Source organism: Solanum pennellii, chromosome 9, assembly GCF_001406875.1.
Source record: "Solanum pennellii chromosome 9, SPENNV200".
Taxonomy (NCBI): domain Eukaryota; kingdom Viridiplantae; phylum Streptophyta; class Magnoliopsida; order Solanales; family Solanaceae; genus Solanum; species Solanum pennellii.
Window position 1 is genome coordinate 32,077,647 of NC_028645.1, and position 11,061 is coordinate 32,088,707.

Sequence of the window (11,061 nt, forward strand, 5' to 3'; positions counted from 1 at the left end):
ACATTAAATTTTGAATACAATTTTTATAATACTCGAGTAATACTCAATCCACAAATTCTACCTGACTTAAAATTCATCTCTTTAAACTCATTGTTGAAGCCTAAACAATGACATAAACCTCTTTCCTTACAATCAAGAAAAACTCGTCGCTAGGTTTTATTTTTCTTTGAAGATTTATAGCCTGAAGGAAGACTAATCTCATTTATACAAGGTAGGTAATGATTTATTCGGTGAAGGTAAGTCTCATATATTCAACTAGATAACTTATACACACTTCGCGTGGTATCCATGACCTCATTAAGATTTTGAATGATTATTTTCTGATGTCTAAATATTGGAAATTTAGTATTGTCACATATATTAAGAACTTGACAGATTGTAAATTGTTATTCTTTAATGAATTTTATCTTCTATATATTTTCAATTATATAGCTGTTCTTTGATATAATTGACAAAAAGTAGGTCTTATATCTAAGCTCTATTTTAAAACCAAATTCTACTAGGGGGCTCAACATTGACCCAAACGCTCAGGGATTCGCGCAAAATGTCATTCTAGACCAAACTCCACATTTCAGAGCTAACATAATTATCAAAATCATATTCAGAGATTGTTTTTCTATTTGACCAAAGTCAACTATTCAAATTTTAGAAGCTCGAAAACAAGGAAAAGTTCACAAAAAAAAAACAAATGAAGGACTAGGTGACCGAACTATCAGTCCCGACAAGTCATAAATGACTTGGATAGCTACATAATTGCTCTAAATGATAAAAAGAAGGAAACTTTCACAAAAAAACAAATGAAGGACTATGTGACCAAACTATCAGTCCCAACAAGTCATATATGACTTGGGGTCTAGAATTTCTCTAAATGATAAAAAGAATGCATTTATAGTGAAATAACATGAACGGTTATTAACAACATCCACTGCTAAAAACGATTTTCATCCACAAAAGTAAGAATTATGAATTAGCTTGAGTCTCTAACAAGTCGGGAAACTAATGTCGCGTCTCATGCTTGGTTGCCCAAGTAGCCTACTTAATCGGATGATGCTTCCAATGGACCTTAACCAAAGGAATGACTCTCAAACACAATCATTATACATATTTGGCTAGAATAGGAATTGGTTCCTCCACAAAGGTCAAATTGACATCTAACTCAACTGAATTATACCGAAGCACATGAGACTTATAAAAAAACATACCAGTGCAACATCGAAACATAAAAAACCAGGTGAAAAGCTCAAAATGCAAGGGGTAGAGCCAACTCAAAAGCGACATTGTCACATCCCGAGAGCATACCCTAGAAGATATGGCACTCTCGGAGTGCAATCGGCGTACTTGACCTCTCGGAAGTCTTGTACAAACCCTTTCACATCATTCATCACATATACATATATGAAAAGTAGTGCGGAATTAAAACTTTTCATAAACACTCGAATAGTCTTTCAAAATATTTTTCATAAAACCAAAGGAAATACTAAGTCTCATGTCATCAAATCTTAGACTCACGAATACTTGGGACACGGCCCATACAATAGAAATATAGTACTATCAAGTCTATTACAATGCTTTAATAAAAGAACTCTAAAGACATCTATGCCCTCGAGTCAAATGAGTACATACTTCAAACTTGCTTGAACGATACTATAATCCAAGTTTCGCTTCCAATAGCATCTTCACCTATGAATCACTTTAGAGATAGATAAAGATATAAAATTAGTACAAACACATGTACTAAGTATAGCTTAAATGCATAAAAGTCATGATAACAGACATTTAATAAAAATATGCTATTTTTGATTAAAACATCATAGTACAGCATAAGAACAACATTTAACACATTAAAAACACATAAAAATCACATAAACATTTTATCCCATTTTAAGAGATATTAGCGTAAGCTAAGCCAATATTATAGTGAACTACTTTAAGCTTCACAGTGAACAAATTCCAACATTATAGTGAACTCACTTTGCATGCAACATTCTCACTAAAGGCTATCCTAAGACTCACTTAAGTAAGACAAAGAAAGACTCCCCATACACCCTCTCTAAGCACACCTAAATGATCCTTGGGATTACCTATAATGAGATATATACACTTACAACACACCAAAACACTTCACACATAATATGACGTTCTCCTCACTAAGGTTATCAAAAGACTTACTTAAGTAATTCTAGAAGAGAACACTCATACACCCTCTTCAAGTTTACCTAAATAATCCTTATGACTTCCTAAGTTCAGATTATGCCTAAACTTATCAACCAACTTTCAACTAGGAAATTTTTAGAGTTACTCTAGATTAGGTATTCATTCATTCACAAGCTTCCTAACATAAGTCATTACTTCCTTAGTTCATTAAGATACATTCATCACATAAGGATATTCAAGTAATGGTCTTGGAGAAGACCTAGGGACTCACTAACTAACATCTTCAAAACATAAGGTTGCAATGTCTAGGTAGCGTATCATACCATCACCTAAACTTCATAGACTTCTCAAATACTGGTAGGTATCCCATATGATGAGAATAGGCAATAGCCGACATATTCCATGGTAGCTAAGCATGGAATTCGGAGTTGTAACCTACTCGATGGAAGGTGTTCTACTTGCCAATGGTAGAACTTGGACACATCCCATGTAGGCACATGGTTAAGGAATATGATGGTTTTCTTTGTCCTCTATTATCATATTAAAAATAGAGCTACTTCCCATACCATACTCACTCGGTGCTAGCCTTTGTTCTCATAGAGTAATTCACATAAAGGATCACATGAAGGGGTTCTATATCTAGTTCATAACCCAATCACATTTACCCTACCAAAGAAGTCCTCTAGGGCTGCCTTTCAATGGCGATGAGGATAACTTACTTACTTTCCTAAGGATGATTTCATGTCGTTCCACTCAACCAACCTTAAGTCCATCATTCACACAAGAAGGATACCATTACGACTTTTGACTTCAAGGTTATCATAACCTCTCAACTAGGTTGAGGGCTTCACATAATTTGACCTTCTCACTATGTTCAAGGCAACATATAATTCATACATAAAATATTAAGGTGCTTTATCATCCTAAGTCAAGACATCTCACATATACATTCCATAGGTATCAAGCAAGAGACACAAGTCTACCAAACAAGACACACACATACTTCACTTTACCACATATAGCATATCATTCTAGAAGCACATAGGCATAACCTTCATCATCTTTAGGTCACCCTATACACTACTATCGTCATCAATATAACCATCATAGACTCATATAGTCAAGTAGTAAGAATCCTGCATCAACTCTAAGACTACACACACATAAGGACATAGTCATAGTCTAACATGATCTCCTAACAATATCAATTGAAAAACACATACATTCATCTTAATCACAAGTAGATAGATATGCTTATACTTCACATAATTCAACTATACCAATCATCATAATATATATCAAGTAGTGCCGACAAGGTCATGATCATCATAATACATAAGGTAACGCCGACAATGCCACATCATTCACAATTATAACACATAACACCGCCATCATAAGTGGAACATTACAATCACAACAAAATTCAAGACATACATTACTTAAAATAAAGAGAATTAGGGAAGTGTACCACCAATCCATTCTCACCACTTCAATCCATAACTAGATCATCTAATACAATACCAATAGGCTCTTACTCATGGCCATGATCATCAGTTCAATATATAAATCAAAATACTCAATGGATATAAGTCAATTCAGTATAGATTTATCAATCTAAGACAGCCTATGCATCAATTCAATACAATTCTTACATCATTCAATAGCCCATAGAAAACTACACTAGAATTCATAAACATTGAGACAAGATCATAACATCCAAAATATAGCCAATTTGAAGAGATTATGTTTTGCATGGGTTCATGAATATTTTAGGTTATAATCACCTAATTAACATCAATTCAATCAACAATCAATGAATCAAAACGTTTTATGCAATAACCCATGGCTAGATCATAAAATTGGACAAGTTTATCTTAGAGAACTTCAGAAAATCACTTCGAAGTTGACTCCTTGATGAATAGAGTTTCAAGGATGAAGAAGCCAATACCTCACTGATGTTAATCCACTAAATTGATGAAGAATCACCAATCAAATCTTCAATCCAAGCTCTTCCTTGAGTTTTGGCTCCAATAGAGTTCTAGAGAATTTCTTAGCGAATTTGGATTTTGATTTGAAAGAATGAATTCATCTAGGTTTTAGGACTTATATAACCACTTAAAATACCCCTAAGTAACCGCCCAAACTATTATTTGCACATGGGGTGAATTTACCAATTTCACCCCTTCACTTAACAGTGAAGCAAGAGAATTGGAGACACAAACCATGCCTGGCAATTGACGGTCCGTTTCCCAACCAACGGACCGTCCTACTGGTCCGTGGCGTGGGACTGAGACTGGCCATTGGGAGATTGAGCTCCATAGGCTATGTATTGACCCACGCCTTCCAACGACGAGGCGTCAAACAGCCTACATGTCGTCGATTGCCTCAGGCGATTGGGGCTGGTCTTGATAGCCTTTGGCTCAAAGATGGGTCTTTCCTCAATGACCCTTGGTTGGTCCTTGGGGACTTTTTGCCCAGACTTTTCCAACCTGAATATGATCGTATACAATTTAAGGACCTCCCGTATCAATATCATCCAAAACTAACACATAAAACTCGACGAAACATGCCAAGACACACAAGGTCGTTTCAAGGCAAACCTTTCGAACGTCATGGACGTTCTTGGACGTTTGACCTCCAAAGTTCATGAAACTTGACACACTGACTATAAACACAATTATAACTCATATAATGACCTCATAAGCTTATCACACATACATATAATCATATATAGACACATGAGGCACATAGGTGACTAGTCGTCAAACGCCTTAGTCGTCCCTTGACATTTGACTTCCAATTCACCTAAACCTTTAGACACTACCTAACAACCACATTATAAACCATTTTAGGACCTTAGAACCTCATGATAACCATGTTAGTCTCTAGTTTCACCTAAGTCATTTTAGAGGTTTCACAAACATCACCAATTGTATAAAGGATATCAAAAGGCCCAATATACCTGGGTTAAGCTTGCCCTGTCTTCCAAACCTCATCATTACCTTCATGGATAACACACTAAGGAATACCCTGTCATCAACTCCAAACCACAATGGTTGACGCTTACGGTCGACATAAATCTAGTGCCTACTCTGAGCTGTCTTGGGCGTATCCCGAATCACATACACATGATCTAAAGCTTCATGAAGTAAATTAGTACCACACAGACTAGGCTATGATGATTCACACCAACCAACTGAAGAGAGAGAAAACCTACCATATAAGGTCTCGAACGAGCTCCATCTAAATAGTAGATTAGTAATTGTTGCTGTACACAAACTCCACCAAAGAAATATCCATTCCGGCTAAACATTTTCTCAGGTGACTCTTGCCGCTCTTTTGGAAAGCAAGAAGAGAAGATCCACTGCCACAACCTCCTTGAGTCTTAGGGTTTGGCACCCTATCTTTGTTAAATTTTTGAGACAGAACGTTTGAGGAATTTTGACTAGAGAACTTTTGTCGGAACTAAAAACATCCATGTCCATCGGACCTAGAATGAGAGAAGTCACAAACACCCATCCTTGCCCTCTTTCACTCTCTATCCTTCTACTTTAGCTTTTCATCTTTGATTTATTGGGCATGTGTCATTAAATGAGAGATATACATCTCCTTGATAAACAAGGTGGTTCGACATTCTTTGACCACCATCTCGGACACACCCAATACAAACTTACTCATCCCTGCCCTAGATTCAACAAATATAGTAGGAGCATACATTGACAATTGAGTGAACTTCAATGCATACTCGTTCACACTCATGTTCCGTTGTTGAAGATTGACGAAATCAAGTCTCGGGGGGAAAGAAACTATCAAGAAAATCCCCTCTGAACTTTTCCCAATCAATATGACCTGCATCAATTACCTTATCTTCTTTCTGTTGATTGAACCATACTTGAGAAACACTCTTAAGTTCATAAGTGGCCAAGTACTCATTTTCCTTCGGTGTAAATACCATAATCTCCACGATCTTGTGGATTTCCTTAATGAAATCTTGAGGCTTTTCCTCAACTTTTGACCCATGAAACTCTAGCGTGAAATCCTATACCCTTGTTGATGCCATGCCCACATTCGGGTTCAAGGGAGCAATAACCTCTCTATAAGCTTGAGCGGTTATAGATTGAGCCAACACTTCAAAAATGACTCAAAACTTACCATGCGACACTTGTTCGACCAAAGGATTGACCAGCACTTAAGGAACCTCGAGTTCTACATTGTTACCGTATTCCTTATTGTGTTAGTTCTTTGAGGAGGCATGTCCTGAAAAGCATCGAACTAGAGTAAGAAGAAAGACCTTTATAGAGTTAAACTCTGTGGCATGACTTAAGAGTAATTAAAAGAAGTGAAGTTTCCTAAACACATGTACCCTTCTATTTATAAATGTAACACATTTCACACTCATGAAAAAGACTCTACTTCGACGCGGCTTGTTAGACATCCTAAACCTTTATAAACCTCATACTATGAATACCAAGTTTGTAACATCCAAAGTACACCCTAGATGACATGGCGAATGACCTCGAGAAATTCTAAACAAGCCAATTAACAAAACTTGATGTATTGAAATACAACAAATGAGAAATATCAACAATATAAGTCTCAACTCATATGATAACATAAAAGATACCAACAGATTAAATAAGAGAATGTGTAGAATAATACTAAGTCTGACATAAGTCTTCTACTATCGTATGACTAGGACAAACCCCTAAGTCACGAACAAATTTGAAAACTGTAAAGACGTCAAAGCAATAAAACTTTCCATAGCCTTTCCCTCGAATCATGAGGATTGACTAATCAAATTTGTAGTGGAGTAATCCTGATCTAGCCAAGTCAGGGACGATGTCAGGCCCTATATCATGAAATAATATAGGCATAATATGCATTAGTACTTTGAATGTAGTGAGTATAGGAAAGTGCATAAAAACATAGGCATTACAATATGAACTTAAACATAATATGCATGACCAAACAGAACGTAGTAAAAAACCTTTAAAGAGAAATCATAAATCATGAACAAGGTCAATGCATATTGAAAGTCATAGAAAATCTTTGAAAAGGCTTTTGAAGAAAGCATAATTTATTTGTGGGATATTTAATATCAACTCACAATAAGATCATGTGAGTTATAACATGGAATCTAATGTAACCACACACCAGAAAGAGAGAGTCTAATTGCCTAGGTAAGAATTTTGTTTCATCGATTATTGCTAAAGTTGATCCACTAGTTAGATCATTTAAGACAATCCTACTGGAGCACGTAGTTTGGGATAATGAAATTGCGGCTAAAGACCAAACCTCCTCTAATGGTAAAGCCTTCATTCCAAAGTCTTCTTGGTGCTAAGTAAATCCCAATTGAAAAAGATATCATTATATTCGTATCAAAATACTTGAACATGTTATAACTTAAAGACTACCAATCCAATCATAAGTCATATTAGAGTAGATCCTTTCAAACCACACTTACCTTCGTAAGAGTCTAAACCATGATTTCGTTCAAATGTGAGAAACCTTACAGAAATCATTACCACGTTATCTTTAAAAACATCCTTCACTCATAAATAATTAATTTCATGAAACAAGCATAAATCCAAAATCATAATTATATGTTCATCGTCATCATAAAGTAATAATGCATGAGTTCATATGAAATCAGTTGGAAAACATGTAATTTAATTAAATCATGTATAATAAGATCAAGTAATAATAATTGAATCAAAATAAATTGGACCCATGGAGAATCACATGAAAACCCTAGAAAATTGGGTAGAATTCAAAGGAGAATTTGAGTTTTCTTTTGGAACCTAATAGATGAAAGAGATTCATTGGTGAAGTTCTCATATACCTTGAAAACAAATCTAGCTTTAGAATTGAATGAGCAGACTTGGAGCTTGAAGATCCCATGAATCTCTTGAAGCCTTCGAAGAGAACTTGGAGAAGAATATTGGAGATCTTTTGGGATATTTTTGAGCGAATGAGAGGGAATAAGTGGATTGGGGCCTTCAAAAATCATCTATATTATTTAGAATAGGTAAAAATGACATCGTTTAAGGCACAAAATAATGGGAAAAGACCCAAATAGCCCTAACTTAAAATTGTTGAAATACCCTATAAGAAATGCCTTCCACGGACCATTAATCGTTTCACCGTCCGTAGACTCTTGCCTCAGAATATTTTTCACAAGGCTCAGGTCCAGGATGACTTGAATGACTGTGGTATCTCCCACTGTCCGTGAACCCATCCGTAGACCCCTGCCTTAGAATATTTTTCACATAAATCAGGTTCAAGGATGGTTTCACTGACCGTGGACCTTCCACCATCCGGGAACTCATACCTTGTCTTAGAATATTTTCATAGGGTCCAGGTCCAAGGATGACTTCACTGACCGTGGATCGTTCCATCGACTGTGAACCCGTTTGTAGACCCTTGCCTTAGAATATTTTTACAGATTTTTCAACCGTATCTTCGCATCCCAACTTCCTACTAACTTCACACACTTTTGAGAAGTTACATTCTACTTTAGGATCCTCACAACAATCGCATCTTGATGGAAATTGTATTGCACACTTGTTTAGAATGTCACCCAGAGGTAGTTCGGGTTTTCATTATCTCCACGTGAAAAAAATGAGATTTTGATTAGAATATCTTTGATCCACATTAGCTTGTGCACCTTATTGCTCTCTCGTTTTTGTCTCATCAATTGAAATGCAGATCCCACTATGAAATCTTTCCCTTGGTTCCTGTCTCTAGTATGGTCTGTTCATCCTCCTTTTTAGGTGGGTTAACCTTTCCTAGAATATATTTTGCTAATTACTGAGGAAGAATTCTTCTCTGAGTCAATTTATGCGACTACCCTTCTTCAACTGTTTCCTTAACTAGCACAATTGTCTTGTCATAATCAAAACATATGGGAATGATATTAACCAGAACCCAGAGCTTTTACTTCTATCCAATTGTCTAGCCACAACAAGTATGAGTTATCCTTTTTGGCTAGCTACCACGTCTCTTTCAATTTTCTCCCTGCATTTTACCATCTTCTTCAGGATATATGTTGCTGCTACATGATGCTACTTTAGGTATTTGTTGCTTAAAAGTAGCTTCTCCCACAAAAATTACTTGGTTCTTAAGTTCGACCAAAGCTTTACAAACAAAGCTTTTGATATTTCATGTAGACTTTCAAATCCCATTCTTGTTTCTTCGTGTGGGTGAAATAAGGAGGGAGTGGACCAATGTTTTTTGAGTTCCCTATTGAGGTTGCTCCAAAAGAATCCTGTAAACATTTTGTAAAGCTATGCTAGGATAGGTTACACCACTTCCAATAACAAATTCAATTCTTCAACAATCTAAAATTATTTTTGATGTAAATAGATTGATCTATAACATCCAATTAGAAAATGTCATTTGGACGCTTCAACTCTATTTTCACTTCCACATGCAATAATAGGATTGATTGAACTTTTTTCGCCACATCATCATCACAGGGGTACTAATTTTACATTTTCAGGCAAGTTTAGTGGTGAATTCCCAACTTGTAAAATTAAAAACAACACTATCGTCAGATACCTCATAGAACTTGACTATATTTACATCGTTATAATGGAGAACAAGGACTACGGTCCTTGCATTCCTCTTTTGTGAAAGAAACTTTTAAGGCTATAATACACCTATCCATCCTTTTGGACTGATGAAATAAACAGAAAAACAAACCATCAAAAAATTAATCTAAGTGGAATCATCAAACTTTACTCTCTCCCCGGTGGAAAATACATTCCAGAAGACAGCAGCAGAAAAGTACAAGACTGATGTAAGCACCAAAAATCCCTTGAAAGATCCCACCAGTTCAACAAAGAATCCAGCACCAACAGTTCCAATTATCGCAGCCAAAGTACCAGCAGTGTTCGATATACCTATACACAAAGAATATGTTATTCAGTTAGCTCACTGAAACAGCATCAATTATATGAATACAGATTGAGCTGCTAACACAACATGCAATTTTCTATAATACAAATTGCCTTCATTGGAAACCATGCATGTAAGAACATATCAAAACCCAAAATGGTATACTAACACAAGTGCAATACCACACAAACTAGGCCAACTTACTTTCAAATAATACCCTAAATAACATATCAGGCCTCTGACCAATACCACCAGGTTGACTATTAATTAATTCAGTAATACACCATCTCAAAGACCTAACGTCAAGCCCAAAAAGAGTCCTCTAACCTCCACGGTTAACACCTTCAAAACAATGATAGTTTTTCTTTTCTCATTGGTTTTCCAAGTTATTTGGAAGAAAGGGTTGCCAAACTATTGGCCCACTTGAATTACTAAAAAAGATATTAAACTAATATAAAAAATGTTGTGATTTCCTTATGTAGACTTGGTTTTTGTAATCCTTAGGGATGGCAATGGGGCGGGCGGATGCGAGTAGGGCGGGTTTAAGGCTATGCGAGGGGGGCGGGGTTTGAGGTGATGCGGGGCGGGCCGGGGCGGGGGTATGTGTGATTTTATGTGGGTTTAAATTTAACTTAATTTTTACATGTTATAAGAGTGATATATCATTATTTATTAAAAAAATTACTTTAAAGCTACTAAAATATTTAAGATAGCAAATGAAAATGATTTAATAAAAAAATTCAATTCTTACATGTTTTCCAATTGACCTCTAAAAATAAAATTTTAAGTCACAATCCTATTAAATTCATACAACTTAATGATAACATAAATTTATTTTTTATAAATTTTATTTTTAGTGTCAAACTTAACTAGAAAAAGAAAATATTAAAAAAAGTATGCGGGCCGGGCGGGTTGATAAAAATAAAAGTTAGGCGGGGCGGGCGGATTAAAAATTTTGCAGGTTAAGCTTCACCCATCCACCACCACCACCACCAACCCCCCCCCCCC

At 35.9% G+C, this 11,061-nt stretch overlaps 1 protein-coding gene across 2 annotated transcripts in view; it reads right to left on the reverse strand.

Moving 5' to 3' along the window:
• Nucleotides 1-9,577: 9,577 nt before the first annotated feature.
• LOC107031772 (probable anion transporter 4, chloroplastic) overlaps nt 9,578-11,061 on the reverse strand; it is a 27,513-nt gene continuing 26,029 nt past the window's right edge. The window contains exon 8 of one of the 2 annotated variants that reach the window (XM_015233245.2): nt 9,578-10,058. In XM_015233245.2, the coding sequence (XP_015088731.1) occupies nt 9,874-10,058 (185 nt within the window). In that variant the 3' untranslated portion in view covers nt 9,578-9,873. The remainder of the gene's footprint in view (nt 10,059-11,061) is intronic. The other variant, XM_027911831.1, reaches the window with a different exon arrangement.